The sequence below is a fragment of the Schistocerca piceifrons genome, chromosome 6 (genome assembly GCF_021461385.2).
Source record: "Schistocerca piceifrons isolate TAMUIC-IGC-003096 chromosome 6, iqSchPice1.1, whole genome shotgun sequence".
Classification (NCBI taxonomy): Eukaryota; Metazoa; Arthropoda; class Insecta; order Orthoptera; family Acrididae; genus Schistocerca; species Schistocerca piceifrons.
The window spans coordinates 192,641,474-192,663,880 of NC_060143.1; the positions used below are offsets into that span (position 1 = coordinate 192,641,474).

At 41.8% G+C, this 22,407-nt stretch overlaps 1 protein-coding gene across 1 annotated transcript in view; it reads right to left on the minus strand.

The window, feature by feature from the left end:
• Positions 1-21,902, minus strand: part of LOC124803230 (4-coumarate--CoA ligase 1-like) — a 96,547-nt gene extending 74,645 nt beyond the window's left edge. Inside the window, exons 1-2 of the mRNA XM_047264409.1 lie at positions 21,756-21,902; positions 8,458-8,665 (exon numbers count right to left, since the gene is read on the minus strand). Of these exons, the coding sequence (XP_047120365.1) occupies positions 8,458-8,665; positions 21,756-21,902 (355 nt within the window). The remainder of the gene's footprint in view (positions 1-8,457; positions 8,666-21,755) is intronic.
• Between the last annotated feature and the right edge of the window lie 505 nt (positions 21,903-22,407).

Consider the following 22,407-nt stretch of genomic DNA (forward strand, 5'->3'; position numbering starts at 1 on the left):
TACAGGCACGCATCAATTTAAGAGGACGTGCTACTGGGTATTAGAGGTACCGGTGTGTGCAGCAATCTAGACCACCACCTGTGAAGGTCTCGCTGTTTGGTGGTACAACAAGCAAAGTGTGGTTTTCATGAGCAATAATAAGGGCGGAAATGATGTTTATGTTGATCTCTATAACAATTTTCTGTGCAGGTTCTGGAACTCTCGGAACCGAGGTGATGCAATACTTTGTTTGATGTGTGTACAATTTCAGGAGCTCTGGAGCTGGAAATCTTATTGAGCCCAAACTGAGCAGAGGTCATCCAGCATCCCGCCATTACAGTGAGCGGCAGACCTTTCCTAAGGAGAAACTGCGCAAGGGAAAGAAGGAAAGCAGGTAGAAGTTGGGAATGATAGATTGCATGTGGGCTGAACTCTGCGAAAGAGGCGCCATCTCTTTTGTGTTCCAAATGACGGAAAACCATTGAATAGTGTGTTTAAAGTGGGACGTCTGTTGGTGCTGTAAGATTACAATGGGAAGGTGCATGTTTCACAGTGCCTCCCGTATGCAGGAAGCCCTTATTCTCGGAAACGTTAGGAGGAAAGCAGTGCAATGATATGAAAGTGGTGCAGTGAGATGGGAGGCCAGCCGGATCGGTTTTTGTTTTAGAAGGGAGAATGTTTCACTACTAGAAAGTGCCTTATTGCTCAGTACTTAGAACAATCACTGCCATTGGTGCTCACAACCATACAATAGGATCACACGCATCGTACAGCCTTCTAATTCCTGCACAGATCTTGAATAGTGCTGTTCGTGGGAAGTTTCCTACCAGGAGAGACAACTAGCCTCTATAGCCGAGGTCGCTAACACACGCATGTGTGATCGACCTCGGAGATAAGCAGTGAACCGGCACACGAAAAAATTGAGAGTAGAAATTCTGTTTCTTGCTGGGAATACTCTGTGGAACTTCTTTCCATCCAAGTCTTATCAGGGGACTTTCGGCTGAGAGGGACTTAATCTCTGAGCTCTAATGGAGAAGAGCCTTAAGTGCGGATCAGATGACGTGGAATGTTCAGGCATCACAGCTGCCACTCGCCGGAAATAGCAACGCTGAGTACGACGAGCAATTGCAACGTTCGCTAACAATATGATAGGAGCTGAAAGGAGTTTTCAGATTGACATTAAAGCTTTCATGTTTCTGACTGAAGTATGTTTGTTATCTGAAACTCAGTGTGTGCTCAATCAAGACAGTGGGTGCTTGCCTGATTCTTTCTTTTCTTCTTTATTTCCCCACTGATAAATATCCGGCAATCGCTGAGCGATTTCATCTTGCCCCAAATGTTATGTAGACTTCAACGCATTTACGTTATCTTATTACCCACCCATTGCCAAGGTGCTGACATTTTAAGTCCTCTGTGGACTTGCATTAAAACTAAGTCAACGTAACTATCTCGTTTTGTTGGTACTGGTATTAGTTGTGGTTTCATAGTGTTAATAAAAGTAGTTGCTTTCTTATTAGAGAGAGATTATTGAGACCGCTATTGTTAGTTCTATAAATAGTTCTATTCGTGTAACTGTATTAATCGAGGACGTTTAATTTTTTTCAGTAACTGTAAAATTTTAGCGTGAGTGAAAAGTGGGGGCTCTGTCGTAGGTTTGTGAGCAGTGGCTTACAGTGTGGTGGATTTGTTCAAAGTATTTTCATTGGGGGAGGGGGGATGCAGCTGGGAAGGTAGTGAGCATTCTAGGGAGATCCCCTCCTGGGAATGCATAAAATGCAGTAGAAATAAGTTGAAAGAGGAGCAGGAGCGTAAGATTTGTGCCCTTCAGGTGTAGTTACAATACGTGAAAGAGGAACTAGATAAGTTGAAGAGGGTGAAGGATGGTGTGGAATGGGAACTGACAGTTGGAAAGAAGGCAGCTAAGAGGAGGAGGTATTCAGACAGTTGTATTTTGCGTATATGCAATAGATTTGACCAATTTTCAGAGTTCAGTGGAGAGGATCTTCTTCTAGCTGTAGGTATAGGAAACATGCAGCAGTCCTCAGTATTTAGAAGGCCTAGGTCAATTGCAAATCCTAACAGAAAGAAGAAGGTTCAGCTGCATGGTAGTTAGCATGGTAGAACCGTGGGTCAGCAGATGCAGGAAGTGTTGTGGGGGGGGGGAGTACAAGGTCACCAGCATTTTGAAGCCTAGTGCAGGGTTGGCTCAGGAATAGTCTTGATAGAGACGGGGAATATGATGTAGGTGGTGATCTGGTAAAGATAGATACTCAAACTGGCAGCACTAACATGCATTTCGTGCAAATGTTTCAGTGCCATGATCGGCCTCATCTATGCAGCTGTTGGGGTGGTTAACGTAAGGCTGGAGAAGGCACTGATGGCAGAGGGCATGGTCACAATTTGGTGGTTCCAGCTGAGTCTGTTAGTTGATGTTTCGCTAGCCATGACCTGCACATCAATTGGTATGGGAAGGAGAGGCTGTCAAAGCTTATAGGTGACAGTGTAGCGGGTGGTGGTGGGATCACTTATGGAAATATTCCTGTAGTAGTTGGTGTTAGAGCTGCACTTTTTTAGATTGAAGTCAGATGATAGGTATACCTGCTTAAAGGAAGTTCCTCTAACTAAGAGGTCACGTTCAGAGGACGTCATGTTTCCTGGTAGAGAAGGAATTAGCTTACTTCATTAAAATATAAGCGGTATTAGAGATAAAATTAGTGAACTGCTTATAGATGTTGTCTCTCAAGTTGTTGGCATATCGGATCATCACTTAAACACTTTGACAATTAGGAGGCTTCTTTTACCAGGATACAGAATAAGTGGCCGTTTTTCATGGAGTTCCTTGCAGAGTGGGCGAGTGGCCATGTATGTAAAAATCAGTATTCCATTTGAGCCCATAGACGTATCACAACATGGCACTAAACAGGTATTTGAATGTTGTTCAGGGGCAGTGGAATTTAGTGAAACTAAACCTCTAATTTTTGTTGTTTACAGGTCCCATGACTCTGACTTAAGAGCATTTTTTATCAGGCTAGATAGGGTTCTTGATTCACTTTATAGAATGTACGAGAAATTTGTTATATGTGGTGACTTCCGTATTAATTTTGTATATGATGGTGCAAGGAAAAGGATGTTGGTAGATCTCCTAAATTCATAGGATCTGATGCAGACTGTGTTTTTTTCTGCTAGGGTGCAGGGGAACAGTAGCACAGCCATAGACAATACTTTTATTCATTCTTCATTACTAGATGGGCGTTCTGTTAGTAAAAGGGTTAATGGTTTTTCAGACCGTGACAACACTAAAAGGCTTTTGTACTCATTCAAATGTCACATATAATTAAAAACTATGTAGGAAAGTTAATCCAATGCCAATAGCTAGTTTTTTAATCCTCTTCTAGGAACAAGAGTGGCAGGATGTTTATAGTGCTGATAATATAAATGACAAACGTAATACTTTCCTTAACATATTCTCTTTGAGAGTTGTTTTCTATTTGAAGGGTATTAGCAGTATAAGGCCGCCTGTGTGGCTGACTAGTGGGATAAGAATATCGTGTAGAACAAAGCAGGCATTATATCAAAATGTAAGATGTAGTAACAATCAAGCTACAGTAGCCAATTACAAACACTACTGTAAGGTGCTTAAAAATGTTATTAGGAAGGCAAAGAGTATGTGGTACGCAAATAGAATAGTTATTTCACAGGATAAAATTAAAACCATACGGTCAGTTGAGAAGCAAGTGTCTGGTCAGCAGCACAAGATTGACGATATAAAGTAAGTTTGTAGTAAAAATATTTCTGTTACTGAAAAATCAGATATATTTACAGTATTTAACAATCTTTTTCTGAACATTGCTGGTGAATTAAATAAAAATTTAGTCTGTACAGGGAATCATACAACTGTCTTGACAAATGCCTTTCGGAGATTGATGTATGAAATATTCATCTGTGATACTGATAAGGATGAGACTTAGTCAATAATTAAATTACTGAAGACTAAGGACTCTCATGGAAATAATGGAGTGCCTATCGAAATATGAAAGTATTGCGCTGCACATGTGAGGCCTGTATGTAGCCATATTTGTAGTTTTTTCTTTAGGTATGGTCAGTTTCCTGAACGATTAAAGTAGTGAGTAGTAAAGCCGCTTTATAAAAAGGGAGGAAGGGATAAAGTAGACATTTTTAGACCCATTTCTATGCCATCAGTGTTTGTTAAAGTTATTGAAAAGGTTGTGTGTGTATGGATAATTCATCGTTTTATATCACACAGTTTGCTATCACATGTACAAATCGGCTTTAGAAGTCATTTAACAACAGAAAATGCCATAGTCTCTTTTCTCTATGAGGTACTGGATGGGGTAAGCAAAAGGTTTCGAGCCCTAGGCATATTTTCAGATTTAACTGAAGTGTTTGTGTTGATCACAAAGTTTTGCTCCAGAAGTTGGACTATTACGGAATACGAGGAGAAGCTAACAATTGGTTCACCTCTTACTTTAGCAACAGAGAGCAAAATGTAATTATTCACAGTGTTCAGAATGGCTGTTACGTGGGGTATGAGTAGGGTACTGTGAAATGTGGGGTGCCCCAGGCATCAGTGTTGGTGCCACACATATTCCTTATTTATATAAACGATATGCACTCTCTTATTATGGTTAACTCTAAAATATTTCTCTTTGTTGATGACACTAGCTTGGTAGTGAAGGATGTTGTGTGCAACATGGGCTCGGTTTCAAATAGTGCAATTCATGACACCAACTCTAACTCTAAATCACAGTAAGATTACGGTTTTTGCGATTTCTAAAACACAGTTCAACAAAACCCGACTCCTTAATTTCACAGAATGGATATATGATTAGAGAAACTGAACAGTTGAAAATACTAGGTGTTCACACAGTAAATTGTCATGGAAAGCCCAGATTCAGGATCTTGTTCAAAGTTTTAATGCTTCCATTCTTAGTATTCTAACGGTATCCGAATGATAGCTCGGAACGAAATTTACTCTACATTGCATATTTTCATTCGCTAATGTCGTATAATATTATATTTTGGGGTAACTCTTCCCATTGTAAAAGTATATTTTTGGCTCTGAAACGGGAGGTTCGGGCAATAAATGGCGTAAGTTCGCGGACCTCTTGTCAACCACTGTTCACTATCTGGTTATTTTGACATTGGCCTCTCAATACATATATCCCTTTCTGTCATTTCTTGTTAACAATATCAGCTTATTCCCAAGAATAAGCAGCTTTCACTCAGCTAATACTCAGCAGAAATTCAACCTGCATTTGGATCGGACTTCCTCAATTCTTGTGCAGAAAATTGTGCAGTATACTGCTGCATCCATTTTCAATAAACTACCACAAGAATTCAAAAATCTTAGCCTTAATCCACGCGCTTTCAAATAGAATCTGAACAGTTTCCTCATGGGTTACTCCTTCTATTCTGTCGAGGAGTTACTTGAAAAATTAAGCTGATTCTTGTTGTATTTTTGCTTGCGTTTACTTAAATTTATGGCGTGACTTTTTTTGGGATCATAGTCATTTTATTTTCATTTGTTGTTACTTTTACGTTGTAATTTCATGTACTGACACGTTCCATCACATTGGAGGATTGCTCCTCAAGTTGGTCCTACGGAACTTGACGTTTAAATAAATAACTAAATGCAACAGTCCATAACATTGCTGCCACTGTTGGTGTGTCGTTCGGCAATCCTGCTGCTGACCCAACAGCAGAGGGAACAGAAGTCTGCCAAGAACTCCGTCTGTGTGCCGTGGATGACAGGGCTTTAATCTCGCGGATCATTGCCTGTGACGAAACGTAAGTGTACAGGCACGACCCTGAGACAAAGTAACAAACAGTTTTCACAGTTGAGGGGTCGATCATCTCCACGACCGAATACTCGGAGCAGGTTCGCAGTGCGGCCAAATGAATGCTCATCGTCTTTTTGGTCATTCACAGTGTTGTGCATCAGGAAGTCGTCCCCACGGGCCAAACCATCACTACCGAGTTCTGCTAGCGCCTTTTATTGTGTCTGAGGCAGGACTTTCACGAAAGCGCCTGGATCTTTGGCACGCGAAGAATTGGCTGCTCTATTGCGCCAATGCGCCCGTACTCTGCATTCTTTCCAAACGTGTGTTTCTCACCTGAAATCAGATTATCGCACTTCCGCATACACCCTACTCGCCAGATTATGCCCCTGCGGACTTCACCATCTCCAGCCTGATGATCGCCGTTTCGGCGCCATTAAGGACATCCACCACGAATCGCAAAGTTGCCTAACACACAGCGGAAAAAAGATTTCGTGGACACGTGTCAGCAGTGGCTAAAACGCTGGGAGTGGTGAAGTGCTTTACGAGGTGACTATTTCGAAGGTTACGGCGTGTTAACGTAGAAATATAAACCAAGTACATTCCCGTAAAGATAACTATTTTGCATGTTCTTCACATGTGTCCGTTGTGCTCTAGTAATAGCTGTCATCTGATTTCTATGACTCCGCTTTACTGCGTAACCCTCAGCCTCAAATGAAAGACTGCTCCAGCCACGACTTATCGTCGAACATCTTTAAAATCCCTTTTCATGTCTATATAGAACTTCGTCTCCCCTGCCACTCCTCACGTAAGATCAGGACTATGTTTAGAATCATCGCAAATTGATGGAGTTCAATAGTCCGCCAAAATAAATATCTTGAAACATTAATCGTATGGTTTTTTTTACTGATGCCTAATGTTTTTCATCTGGAGATTTAAAGTCTGAAATTACTTTTGCTTTTAATTCTCTGGTTTCCATGCAATTTTGCTGTTAGATTAGTTACTTAGAAAGCCGGCCGCGGTGGTCTCGCTGTTAAGGCGCTCAGTCCGGAACCGCGCGACCGCTACGGTCGCAGGTTCGAATCCTGCCTCGGGCATGGACGTGTGTGATGTCCTTAGGTTAGTTAGGTTTAAGTAGTTCTAAGTTCTAGGGGACTGATGACCACAGAAGTTAAGTCCCATAGTGCTCAGAGCCATTTGAACCATTTTTTTTGTTACTTAGAAAGACTATGGGACAAATAAATGAAAGCAGATTGTTGCTGAAGTATTAAATGAGATTTTCCTGAAGTAATGCACGAACGAAAGAGCGTGAGACGAATTTAGGTCTCTTTCCAAACTTGCCGGTGAAAGCCTCCAGATTGCAAGAAAAGTGTGCGATGAATCATAGTGTAATAGTGTCATATTACCGAAAGCCGGAAGAGGTCTTTCTCGATATTTTACAGAAGAAAATAAGTTTTTTTGTTTCTAAGATGTCTGTGGTCTTCTCCAAAAAACAGGCGTTTTATCGTACAGCCAAAATGACTGACGCTTATATGTAGGCAGTTCAAAATGCAGTCCAAAGTGTGCCCTATTACATAATTGAAATGTTCATGCACCGGGATCCAGATTGTCATAATGTGTATTTATGAGAGGAGCGTAATGACATCCAGACTGTGGTTAAAATACTAAAATAGCAGAAGCTGAATGGTAATATGAGTAGATCCCAAAATGTTTAACTTGCTGTTAGTCATCAGAGAAAATTTACAACTTATCCCTAGTTCATGTGCATATGGGGCAGCCGAGCGGGAGATATTCACTGGGACAGGAGGGAATGGCCCATACGTGAGACTCTTGAAGCTCGTATGACAAATGTTGTCAGTGAACCAACTTTCAGCTGAAGGAAAATATATTTACCTCTACTCCACATCAAACTGGGTTTTACTGTACGGTTTGACAAACATTACATAAAGATGGTGAATCCTTACAACACATAATCAGTGCTCTTCTTACATTGCCCCTTGAGATTATCAAGGCAACAGTAAGTGATAAACAATTTGTCACAAATATGTACATCAAGAAAACGGCTGAATGTGAGTCTTCCGTGGTGGTAATCTGAAATTAGCACCCTTAAAACAGGTAAGAACAGTTTCTAATAACGATGCAACAAATCCCCGTCCCTTCTCACATGAGCTTCTATCCGTCTGTTTCTTGTATAGATTTCCCCTTTTGACTTTTGTCGTCAATTTGGCCTGAGAGCGTCCCATATTTCGTGTACGTCAAAACTACAATTCTTCCTCAAACCCCAGTCGCAACGTAACGAATTCAGTAGGAATCATATCAGCTCTTTCTATATGCCACACGTACTACTTACCTGAAACTGCACTCGAATACATTCCATTGTGGTTGAGGAGAGCTCTACGCCTTCCCGTAGTGTGTCACTTGAACTTGTGAGTCGCCAGATGCGTAAGGAATTGTTTCAGGTGACCTTCCTGAAAAAGTGCCCCAGCCAGCAGGGGGGCTGGCGGCACTTAGGAATTCTGGAGACTCTGAAGAAGGCTTGTGTTCATCTCTTACAAAACAAAGGATGAATGAAAAGGGATTTGTTCCTATTCCTGTATGTCTAGCACACTTACGTAGCGCGTAATAGGCGATTGTGTGAGACCGAGTTGGCTGAGAGAAGCAGTTGAGGTGACGTGCTCACCGAGAGGGAGGTCGGCGTTGACGACTGCGCAGACGGCTCCCGAGCACAGTGTGGCCACCATGGCGGGCAGGAAGAGCGCCGACCTCCTAGAGCAGATGGCGACCGTGTGGCCCTCCCGCAGGCTGGGGACGGATTTCTGCAGTGCCGAAAGCTCCGCCGCCGCCTGCCGCAGCACCCAGTCTGCCCGCGACTCCTGGCCCACCACCACCTGCACCAGAACACGCACACAAACGCAGTCACAGATCTCCCACCCACTACAGAAGTAAACTCACTAGAATAATTTCTAAATTGATGAGTGAGAAGCGCTTGTGGTGCGAGAAGCGGCCTTGCCAGGATGAACGTTACAGCTGGCGAAAAGGATGGCAAGGAATCAACAAAATAATCTAGCAGTGTTATCCAGCGAGCGGTATTTGTCGTAGACTGTGTTTAAGTGTATTCCTCCCACTTGTTATACAATACGTCGTCGAACTTATTATAAAGTTACAGTCTCTCCTCCGAAATTCCTATCCTCATGTGCAGACAAATCTCAGAATATCCTTTAGGGATTTTATACAGTTTTCACTAATAAACAAAATTATTCATGAGCAATGTTTGTGTATATACAATCTAAAAACAGGAAAAAATTGGAATTATCCGAATATAACAGAGATGGGTAGGTGTGATATAAATGTACGAACTAATGATCATAATTCCAGAAAAATTACATAATTTCTTATGATTTATTCCAGAGAAAGTGCTCAAAAATTGAGTTACTCAGTAACGCAATGGTCCACCTCTGTCTCTTATGCAACGGACTGATTCACTTATATAATTTATTACGGCAAGGCCAGACAAGTACACTTATTCCCACCCTTGAGAAGCTGACGCAGTTAGTTAATAATGCTGTATTACATATCACGATAAAACATTCAATGGAAAGTAATCACTCTCTAGGAGACACGGATCCTAGGGAGGATCATGGGTGTCATGGCCCTTTTTCAGGAAATGTTTATCTAAAAGCGTTTCAGATTTTGTATGTGTTAGTAACCAAATTTATCAGCCAAGGCACAAAAGGCTTTTCACTTTATCCATTATGGATGAAGAACTGCAACTGTGATTTCAATCGGCGATTTATTGGGGAAAAATACCTAATGAGTTGCTTATTTCGATTTTTTCATAAGATTTATTTTCTGTACCATCAACTAGTTTTCGAGCCACTGGAAGCTCCGTCATTTGATCCAGAGCCACGACCAAGGGGTCCTGTTGCATGTGATGCACATGAAGCTCTTGCAACACACACCTCAAATGGTGAGCTTCCAGTGCCTTTAAAAAATAGTTAATAACAAAAAAACCAAAAGAAAACGAAGTGGTAGAGTATTTATATCCTACTATACAGTTGTTCGGAAATTTCCGTTACAAACTTCTAGGACGTGTAGAAGGGGGTGAGTGAATAATATTTTGAGTAGGAATCCGTGTCCGGAAACATCACTCAACGACGCTACAGAGTTTCTAATTTATAGGCACCTGCGCCTGTAAATATATGTATATACAAGATGACTCGGTGATCTGTTACAGACCTTCCAGAATGGTGGAGAAGGATAACTGTATCAATATGAGGTAAGTGTCCCTCTACGGGAAACGAACGAGTCGAAAGTTATAAACGAAAACCGGTCTGATACGTCTCACAGTTGTATATATGTACTGGTGTTGTTGTTCCTAAAATTGTAGGGTAGTCAACTCTTAGAAGTGATAGTATATACTTAAATAAGGAAAAGCTATGAGCAGTTGTTCAATGTGTTTCCCAACAGCGAAGACGAACAAGTGCTCATAACTTTTAAGGTATACATTTTAGAGGCCATATTTACTAGGGTTTTTTCTGTTTTGCTCCATGCTACCACCCGTGGAATTTGCATACCCTACTTTCTTAGCAACAACAGAATTGGTACATGTATTCACAAATGTCAGAGGTAGCAGAATGATTTTGCTTGTAACTTTCGATTCGTTTGTTTCAAAACCAGGAATCCTTACGTCACATTCATACATTTATCCGTCTCCATCTTCCTAGAAAGTTTGTAACATCATCGAGGTGTAACTCTGCCTATGCCTACATTTATAGGCGCTGGCGCGTATAACTTGTCACTCTGAAGCATTGCTGGATAACGTTTCCAGACGTGGGTTCTTATTCAAAATATTATGCGCTCACTACCCTCTACAAAAAAAAAAAAAAAATGGTTCAAATGGCTCTGAGCACTATGGGACTCAACTGCTGAGGTCATTAGTCCCCTAGAACTTAGAACTAGTTAAACCTAACTAACCTAAGGACATCACAAACATCCATGCCCGAGGCAGGATTCGAACCTGCGACCGTAGCGGTCTTGCGGTTCCAGACTGCAGCGCCTTTAACCGCACGGCTCCCTCTACAAGTCCTAGATATTTGTAATGGGAATTTCCGAATAACCTGTATGGCTGAAGAAAAATGAAAACAAAACAATATAAAATCAGAGCGTGGGGCTTAGGTGGAGTGTTCGAATTCAAATGGCTCTGAGCATCTGAGGTCATCAGTCCCCTAGAACTACTGAAACCTAACTAACCTAAGGACATCACACACATCCATGCCCGAGGCAGGATTCGAACCTGCGACCATAGCAGTCGCGAGGTTCCGGGCTGAAGCGCCTATAACCGCTCGGCCACACCGGCCGGCAGGTGGAGTGTGGTTCCTACTGGGATTTCTGCGGACATGGAGTTCAGTTTCACAATAGTTTATTCAACATCTACAGAATAACAAATACACTTCCAGTAAACAAAATATTGTGTAGCCTTGAAAGAACCGTAAGCAGGGCTCCACGCAATCAATACAACCAAGTTTCTTCAATGAAAGTGAAAAATGTATAGTAAAATCTTTGCCCTAACTCACGTAACAGGGCAACAACATTAACTATTTACAGTGCTTGATTCTTGGCAAAAATCAGTTAATATATCTGGCACACCTTCAGTAGTAAAATATGAGGTGGCAAACAACTGTTAACTTGGATCGTAACACACGACACGCCTTGGTATACTATTGCAAATGTTACCGGATAGCTATCAACAAGAACTATACACAGTTCTCTACCAAACTACTTATGCATATGCTTAATAATTCTTATGTGATACCACGAATATGAGATTCCTCACAGAAAATAAATAAGAAGATCAATTTATAGCAGAATGTCTCAGTAACTGAGTTCGATCACAGTGTATCTTAAGCAAAACGCTTTAGGATTCACTCAATGGTGCTCACAGGTCGTATTACCAAATTTCAGCTGGTCCCGCTCACCTCGCGCTCAACTATACTCTGTCTGCCATCCGTATGGACCATAGCTTGTCATACGACAACTATGGACCTCTGTGAAGTAATTCTTGCTAGCACACACACTGTTCGCATATCCCACAGTGCAGTGTATCAACCTTGAAACTACCTATGTACACACGTCAGCTGCAAAAGCAGTTGGGTAGTGCTTACTATACGTGACATGCAGACCCCCTTCTCTGCATCGACTGAAGTCGCTGTCCACCCGACTGGAGCGAGACGCCATCCCCTACTCCAGGCTGCTGTGTTCACACAGCAGTCACGCCCCATGCCGACTTTGGAGAGGTCCGGCTGAGAGCGCGGCAGTGCACCAGCTTTCTCAGGCCCTCGCCGACGGTTCCGCCCAAACCTTAGATTGTTCGTCTCCGTCCAGCAACTGGCTACTACACATTCAGGTTCAGTTCGCCGTTTCATACATCTAGGCCGCCTCGCAAATTCGAACCCTGGAGACATGCCGCAGGTCTGTCCACCACTTCCACCACGACGACGGCGCTGGGCTCAGAGGATGTTGCTGCTTCTAATTTCTGCAGCTGCCTGACCTCTCCGCCAGCGTCCTTACCACTAACTCAGCCACTGTGCCGCTCAAGCAATCACGTGTCCTCCCCATCCGCCCTCTCGTAGCCACACCGTGAAAAATGATTCTCTGGGAGTGGGAGAAATAAATCGTGTAACTCGTTACTTAGAAGAAATTAGAAACACTAACTTCCCCGAATATAAGTGGAAACCACTGGAAAAAGTAGCATTCCCCACAACATACACGCTCGCACAGCCATGGTCTGCAGACGTGTGCTGAATGTCATTGAGTGAAGCAAAATTCTAATAGTAATTTTTATCAGGAAAACTCTACCACTGTCTAATTTCTGATAGTTCGTTGCGTTTGGTTGTTTTTGTGGCCTTCAGTCCGAAGACTGATTTCACGCAGCTCCGCACGCTACTCAATCCTGTGCCAACCTCACCATCTGCGAATAACTATTGCAGACTCCATTTTAAACGACTCTTTTGGTCTCCTTCTACAATTTAACCCCTCCACACTTTCCTTCAGTGGTAAAATAAAGATTCTTTCATGCTTCAGCATTTGTCTCATTAACCGATGTTTTATTTTAGTCAAGGTTTGCCACAAGTTTCTTATAACCATGATTCTATTCAGTTCCTCCTCATAAAATACGCGATCTACCCATCTTATCTTCAGCATACTTCTGTAGCACCACATTTCAAAAGCTTTTATTCTCTTCTTGTCTGTTTATCATCCAAGTTACACTTCGACAGAAGGCTAGACTCCAAACAAATACCTTCAGAAAGGAGTTGATAATATTTAAATTAACATTCTCGATAAGAAATTTCTCTTCTTTCGATACGTTTTCTTGCCATTGCCAGTTTACCTTTTATACAACCTACAATTCGGTCATCATCAGTTATTTTGCTACTCAAATACGTAATGTCATCAACTAATTTTAGCGTCTCATTTCCTCTTATATCTCCCTCGGCTTAATATAATTTCGTTCGACTATATTCCATCACCCTTCCTTAACTTTTTTTCATGTACTGTCTTGCACCCTCTTCTCAAGACACTGCTCATTTTGTTTAACTGCCGGTCGCGGTGGCCTAGCTGATCTAGGCGCTTCAGTCTGGAACCGTGTGACTACTGCGGTCGCAGGTTCGAAACCTGCCTCGGGCATGGATGTGTGTGATGTCCTTAGGTTAGTTAGGTTTAAGAAGTTCTAAGTTCTAGGGGACTGATTACCTCAGATGTTAAGTCCCAAGAAACCGTGCGACTGCTACGGTCTCAGGTTCGAATCCTGCCTCGGGCATGGATGTGTGTGATGTCCTTAGGTTAGTTAGGTTTAAGTAGTTCTAAGTTCTAGAGGACTTATGACCACAGCAGTTGAGTCCCATAGTGCTCAAAGCCATTTGAACCATTTGTTAAGTCCCATAGTGCTCAGAGCCATCTGAAACATTTTCGTTCAACTACTGTTTCAAATTCGTCGCTGTCTCTCAGAGAATTATAATATTATCGGCAAACCCTAATGTTTTTATACCTTATTCCTGGCCTTTAATTGCTTCTCCAAAATTTCCCTTTGTTTTCTTGACTGCTTGCTCATTGTACAGTTTGAATGTGATAAGCTAGAACACTGTCTCGCTCTCTTCTCAACCATGCTTCCTTTCATGTCGTCCAACACTTACGACAGCCGTCTGGTTTCTGTACAAGCTGCAACTAATCCTACCGCTACCTTCCACAGATCTACTCCCAGATTATTAAAGAATTACTCCAGTCAACATTGCCAAAGGCTTTCTGTAATTCTTGAAATGCTATAAACTTACGTTTTCTTTTCCTTAGCCTATTTGCTAAGAGAGGTCATAGCGCGATTGTTGCTTCGGGTGTTTCGACATTTCATCGGAACCCAAACTGATCTTCCCCGAGGTCAGCTTTTATCTATTTTTCCGTCCTTATTTCGATATAATGGTCTACTACTGCAGTATAAGTAAGACATTTTTTAACGAGAAGTGTTTGTCAAAACATTTTTGTCTTGTACTGGACACAGATACTGTCGCTGCACTTGAATCTCTCGAAACGTTGCATTTACAAAGAGAGGTAAGCTGGTCAGCTGTGAATTCTCGCAAATACTCTAATCATTTAACGTTCCCCATTCTACTCCCTGCTACTGATATTAGCAGCACCATGGCTCGCAGTCACTCAATTGCTATCTTTAATTTTTCAAGATTACCTCTGACCGAGACAAGTTCAGATCGCCCCGGTTCTGTGGCCTCCGATAATGTTCGCTCCTCCAGAATTATCACTTTTTGACTCAATGAGGTATTTGTTTATTCTCTCTTCTACACACTTTGTGATAGTGAACTATTAGCTTCCTCTGCCTTCAGCAGTCTTGATTCCAGCTGTACCAGCCTGGCCACGACGCTTTACTCAGTTTTAGAAAGCAATTATCCATCTGCCCATTGATTTCAACTCGGAAAAACATTTCAATCTATTTCTGTCAGTATTTTTTCCAAAATTGCTTGTGTCTTGGTGGTTATTTTGCTGTCTGCTTCGTCTTTGTTATCGCTCTCCCGTTGTTCTATCCGCTCTGATTCTTCTTTACCTATCTCTCTCATGGGCTTTTCTATCTCTCTCCTGTGCTTCTTTCAATATTTTTTTAAGCCAGGGAGGACCGTCCACCATAAATCCTTAACTTGAGCTCCTCTACACTAAATTTGACTCCGTTACGCTAACAATGCCACTTTCACACTGCTTGGTTTTCGGTACGTTTTCCTGGGTTTCAGGTAATGGAACAGCTGCTAGCGCCTCTCCCTCAAAAAGTATCAACATAACATCTAACTAAACTGTTAAATCCTTTTGCCTAGTGATTTCTCTAGCTTCTCTAGAGTGCACTCTATCCGTTTTAAACAGCGCAGTTATGAAATCTGCTAATTTAGTGAACATGGGTAAGTACAAATCAGATATAAATTAACACCCCTTACAAATAAACAGATCATCACATACAAGAAAGACAAAACTTCAACGCAACTCGTAAGAGTTAAATCCCACAAAATGCAATCATATAAGGAAAATAAAATACACTTTGTGTTAACAACGCTATGCTTTCTGAACAGTGCGCAAGTGAGACAAAACTGGGACGATAAATGATCGCTGCAACTGACTTCTCATCCTAAAATGTGCCTCACTGTACCGTTCTGATTGCGAAACAAGAAACGATTCCAGAAGTAAGATCCTTGATAAGGGTCGCCAAAAACAACAGCTGTCTAGTAATGACTGTCCTGGATCAGGGTCGACATGACCAATAATTGTCCGCCTACATTTACTTGGTCCTCTCAATGACCTGCCTTTATGACTTCTAAGCTGTACTCAGTGCGCAATGCTCTCAAATCATTATTGGGAATCACATTTCCGTACACATCCATTTTCAATAATTAAACCAGTGGGTGGCACCTGCTTTGCCATGGGAAACCTTCGCAGTGAGGAAAACAGATCAGGAATGCAGGAGCTATAATTGTCAATAACGTGTTGATCCAGATCTGTCCCGTATGCAAGCGTTTATTCGGGTTGGCATTGATTGAAGACTTGCTGGAGGTCTTCCTGACGGATATCGTGCCAGATTCTGTCCCGTTGATGAATAAACCGTAAAAATCCATAGATGGTTGGAGGGACTTGCTCATATTGCTCCAAACATTCTCAGCCTACAAGATATCTAGCGACCTTGCAGGCTAAGGTAGCGTTTGACAAAAATGAAGACCAGCAGTAGACAGTGTTGCCGTGTGTGGGCGGGCAGTACGCTGCTGAGATGTGAGCCCGGGATGGCTTGCGATTTAGGCAACAATACGGGGCGTAGAATAACGTCGGCGTACCGCTATGGTGCAAGGTTGTCGACCAAAGTGGTCCTGCGATGAAAAGGAAAGACACCTCCGGTTATCATTCCTGGTTGTTGGCCCGTGTGATGCTAAAGAACATTTTCCATTGAACACACTGTTTTGTAGTTACGGCCACCACAGCTTAGATTATGAATTGCTAGTGTAAATATTTTTCTTAAAATTCTCCGAAGAATCTTAAGGAAGCTTTAAAAATTATTTTTAAAATAAATGAAAATTCTTCAATGCAATGTCATTACTGCTTTAGCATAGTTTTAGTGGTGACCAACACGAACTACGGTTCTATCCCCGTGACGGAGATGTGTGTGTTAACTGCACTCCTCTTTTAATGGGAACTGCATTTTACCACCAGTCAATTTTTTAAAACCTGTGTCTGTTATAAGACAACTTTGGCACCGGCTTTGCTTACATCTGCGGAATCCACTATCTTGGGATATGCTTAAACTACCGACGGAAGACAGCATCTTCACTGCCGAAGATTTTGCATTTGAGGAAGCCCTTCAATATGCGGCAAATCAGTTCGACAACATCCTTGTTGTGACGGATCCGTGGAGTACACTAGAAACTTAACAATGGGTCCCCAACAGTAACTACCATGTGTGAAAATCGACATAAACTTCTTCAGTTATTATGGATCAAAGGACACTCTGGTACCTATGTCACGAGGTGGCGGACCACAAGGCAAAACGAAGTGTTATTAATGGCCAACCTCATTACATGTGCCTTCAGACACAGATTTTGTTCCTGAAGTAAAGAAGAAGATCCATCACAGAGACATGGGAGGTCTTAAGAATGTCTAAAGGAAGATACTATGCCGCAGTACAGCCGAGTATTCCACGAAGCTATCTAGACGTTATACCACAACTATATCCCGCATCCGGTTGAGTCACGGTTGTTCACATCATTATGGGATGAAAGTTCAGCCATCTGTATACTGCGAAGGTCAGTGAACTGAGATCGCAGGCCTCAATCATGTGATACTAGAGCGTCCACGCTATGAAAAAGGCGTAAGTTGCCTAAGGCCTTGATCAAAGCAGAATTTCGTCAGTCTACATCTATGACGGACCTGATTCGACAGCTGACAACACTGACTATCTTAACGGGGCCCAGTTTCTGTAAGAAGCTGATATTCAATTATAATTTTTACGCAAATGTTCCAGCGTAAGAAGCTTTGACGTACTGACTGTTGTGTGTGTGTGAGTGACCATATAGAGTGTATCATGACGTTTACCTGCAATTAATGCAATTTGTAATGTTTACGCCGTACGTGTTATATACCAAATCTGTGGTTACTCAGTAAATTATTCTAACAAAATAAGCAGCTTTGCGGTATTTTTCGAGCATGAATTTCGACGCTTCCGACGTCGTTCGTCTTACGATGTATAACTCCGAGTTTAGCCTTTCAATGATTATCGATTTAAGAGGTTACGCAACTAATCAGTTTACAACTTGTATGTTAGATTCACTCTAGCCCTTTAAAGTGAACAGTGAATGTCACCTGAAGCCGCACCTATAACGGTGTGCAATTGCAGCGGTGCCTAATAAAGGAGCCTCTAAACATCTAATGCGACGCTGATGAAATTGCATTCACTTCAAAGAAAAACTTTAAACAATTTTTCTTAAATATTTTGGAATTTTTTTTTTGAAATTTCCTTACAGCATCAATGTCTTTTCTTTAACCGTATTATAAAACAGCAAATTATTTTGAAAATTAAGACCTGTAAACCCCTTACATGATACATAATCTTTCTTCTGCAAAGTTGTGATTAGTTTACGTATAAAAGAAAGTTTCATTACGATGTTACCTTCTTCCCGTTTTGGCAGCGTCATGATACAAATATAAGTGCATTTATTGTTCCGTTTTCCCAGAGGCAGTTGGCCCATTTTATTTTAATCTTTCTTTTATTTTGCAAAATGACAAACTCACATTTTCCTACTTTAATTATATAACGCAAGTCCTTTGTGGCATTTTAAATTACGTTATAAGTGACTCGCTTAGAGACGAAACGGTCGAGCGTCATCAGCGCGCTATCGTTAGTTAATTTATTGAACCAGCTTCTAAACTGGAAGCCCAGCTAGCGTATTCCAACATGGTATCCGTTACATGAACATCAGCTACGAATGCAGTTATTCGTCACCAAGCACATTCTTCACCAACAATGACCATTTTCGCTTGAATTTAATTTTGGTTGAAGCTAGTAAAGCCATTGAACCTGATTTGGAAAATAATGAGTATTAAAAGCAACTTCAATTGAAAATGAGAATAACAGCACCTTTTTTGGCGCCTTTGAAGGGGGCCCTTTTCTTTCTGGCCTTACGATACACTAGGGCACGGTACTTATTAAGCTGATACGAAAAGAACCACTTCATGTACCGTAAAAGCAACATAAGAGAAGTTAGATCTCGTGCGGAAGCATGTAGATAGTCGCTTTTCCCTCCATCCATTTGCGAGTGGAACAGCAAAGCAAATAATGGTACTGAGAAGTACAATTGTCACGATACATTATTGTGTCAATTTTATTAAATATTCCTTGTAGGAACTGTAAATAAACAAATTAAACTCTGAGCGCATGCACTAAGATCACGATACTCGTGTTAACTGCCAGACAAACATTGTCAACTGCAAGAAAGAAGCTCTCTGCAGTGTGAAGAATTGAGAGACGTTGTTGGAACGAGAAGAAGTGTAACGGAGACTGTAGCTTTTGTGTTCATGTGATGGCGTGAACAGACGTGGAGACTTAGGCGAAAATATTCCATTCTTTTTTTAAAGGTAGAAGCCTATTAGGCCCTGGGGCGTATAAAAATCAGCTTAAATGCGTTTAAATGTTAGTAAAGGATACAAGAAGATTAAATAAATAAAAGTTGGTGAAAAGGTGAGCTATTTTTCATTCGAAACGAACTTCACTGGATTGTGTGATCGTTGACATGTACTCGCACAGACAGTCGTCTCTCTTGATGAATGAGTGCCGCTTCGAAACGGCGCACGGAACAATTTCGTCGGAACAGGCCTCCTTTCATCGAAACAGTTTTCATTTTGTCAATAATTTTCCCCCAATCTGTCGTCAGCATTAAAGAATCATCGGAGAGTATTACTGCACCTACCCCGTAGTCAAGTCAGCCTATAGTGAAGCTGTGTGTACTAACATACACATAGAACTTTTAGTGAACGACGGAGTCTAGCAGTATCAACGGCGGGGAGCAGAAGAGAGCTGAAACGTTCCAGGTCACTTCTCTTTCATATTACCGTGACTGTGAAGATTCAGTTAATGTAGATATACTTCCCGATGAAGGATACTTCGGCATTGATGAAAATTTTTAGTGTTAATCATGTTGTTGTTGTGGTCTTCAGCCCTGAGACTGGTTTGATGCAGCTCTCCATGCTACTCTATCCTGTGCAAGCTTTTTCATCTCCCAGTACTTACTGCAACCTACATCCTTCTGAATCTGCTTAGTGTATTCATCTCTTGGTCTCCCCCTACGATTTTTACCCTCCACGCTGCCCTCCAATATTAAATTGGTGATCCCTTGATGCCTCAGAACATGTCCTACCAACCGATCCCTTCTTCTGGTCAAGTTGTGCCACAAACTTCTCTTCTCCCCAATCCTATTCAATACTTCCTCATTAGTTATGTGATCTACCCATTTAATCTTCAGCATTCTTCTGTAGCACCACATTTCAAAAGCTTTTATTCTCTTCTTGTCCAAACTATTTATCGTCCATGTTTCACTTCCATACATGGCTACACTCCATACGAATACTTTCAGAAATGACTTCCTGACACTTAAATCAATACTGGACGTTAACAAATTTCTCTTCTTCAGAAACGCTTTCCTCGCCATTGCCAGCCTACATTTCATATCCTCTCTACTTCGACCATCATCAGTTATTTTGCTCCCCAAATAGCAAAACTCCTTTACTACTTTAAGTGCCTCATTTCCTAATCTAATTCCCTCAGCATCACCCGACTTAATTAGACTACATTCCATTATCCTTGGTTTGCTTTTGTTGATGTTCATCTTATATCCACCATTCAAGACACTGTCCATTCCATTCAACTGCTCTTCCAAGTCCTTTGCTGTCTCTGACAGAATTACAATGTCATCGGCGAACCTCAAAGTTTTTATTTCTTCTCCATGAATTTTAATACCCACTCCGAATATTTCTTTTGTTTCCTTTACTGCTTGCTCAATATACAGATTGAACAACATCGGGGACAGGCTACAACCCTGTCTTACTCCCTTCCCAACCACTGCTTCCCTTTCATGTCCCTCGACTCTTATAACTGCCATCTGGTTTCTGTACAAATTGTAAATAGCCTTTCGCTCCCTGTATTTTACCCCTGCCACCTTTAGAATTTGAAAGAGAGTATTCCAGTCAACATTGTCAAAAGCTTTCTCTAAGTCTACAAATGCTAGAAACGTAGGTTTGCCTTTCCTTAATCTTTCTTCTAAGATAAGTCGTAAGGTCAGTATTGCCGCACGTGTTCCAGTATTTCTACGGAATCCAAACTGATCTTGCCCGAGGTTGGCTTCTACTAGTTTTTCCATTCGTCTGTAAAGAATTCGTGTTAGTATTTTGCAGCTGTGACTTATTAAGCTGATAGTTCGGTAATTTTCACATCTGTCAACACCTGCTTTCTTTGGGATTGGAATTATTATATTCTTCTTGAAGTCTGAGGGTATTTCGCCTGTTTCATACATCTTGCTCACCAGATGGTAGAGTTTTGTCAGGACTGGCTCTCCCACGGCCGTCAGTAGTTCCAATGGAATATTGTCTACTCCGGGGGCCTTGTTTCGACTCAGGTCTTTCAGTGCTCTGTCAAACTCTTCACGCAGTATCGTATCTCCCATTTCATCTTCATCTACATCCTCTTCCATTTCCATAATATTGTCCTCAAGTACATCGCCCTTGTACAGACCCTCTATATACTCCTTCCACCTTTCTGCTTTCCCTTCTTTGCTTAGAACTTGGTTTCCATCTGAGCTCTTGATATTCATACAAGTCGTTCTCTTATCTCCAAAGGACTCTTTAATTTTCCTGTAGGCGGTATCTATCTTACCCCTAGTGAGATAGGCCTCTACATCCTTACATTTGTCCTCTAGCCATCCCTGCTTAGCCATTTTGCACTTCCTGTCGATATCATTTTTGAGACGTTTGTATTCCTTTTTGCCTGTTTCACTTACTGCATTTTTATATTTAATATATTAATCATACCACACAAAAAAATGTTTAAAACTGTATTAATTTATGAACAGTAAGTAAATCTACAACCATTAAACTACCCCCCACCAAAACACCAAACGATGGATTGCAGAGTATATCTGTACACCACGTAGATGTACCTATAAATGTAGATTCACCTGGAGTGTTTAAAATGGCTCATGGAGTCGCATGTGAACCGACTACTTCCCGAGAACAAATGCGGTACCTCAGCCATTGTGAAGGCTCCAGTTCACAGCCATTATCATTATGTTTTGATAGAAACGTTGGATGCTTCTAAAGCTTCTGTATTGTTGTTAGAAGTCCCCTGAACTCGCTCACTGTAAATGCTGGATATGCAAGTGCTAGTGTAATCGCCCGTGTACCAACCTGCAGAAGGCGGTCTCCGTAGGCGGCCAGCTTCTGGACGAGGGAGGGCGCCAGGGGCAGCTCCGCCCCCGCCTCCTCCGCCTCCGTCAGCGGCGGACCTCTCAGGAGCTGCAGTCTCTCCTGCGAGCCGCTCCCCACCGTGGTCATGCTGCACTACTAGCGATAGCGAGACTCTCAGGTCGCTGCAACTGTGTTCTTATCTCGTGGACTTCGCTCTTATTTGGATAACGCAACAGCCTCCCACTAGCGGGAGTCGCGCATCCGTTAATTGCAGCACAGTAGTTATTACCTTGAAAGTCCTGTGCAGCGAAGAAGGCATCGGTGGAGAAAGATATTACAATTATACCACGTGAAGCGTCATTCCGCCAGTCCCACGATACTGAGCTTTGCCGGTTTGTTGGTTATTTCCACTTTAGTGTACATGCGTTGACAGCTATGTTATTCTTGTAGTACTGAGTGGTTATAATTAAACTTTCGCTAGTTGAGCCAGCCAGTATTGAATGAAAACTACACTGTAAGTCAAAAAACCGACACACCACGAAGCAATGACTCGAATGGCACGGGAATCGGTAGATATGATGTACATGTACAGGCAAACAAATGACTACAATTTCAGAAAAAAAAGGATGAGTTATTCCAGAGGAAGAGCTTA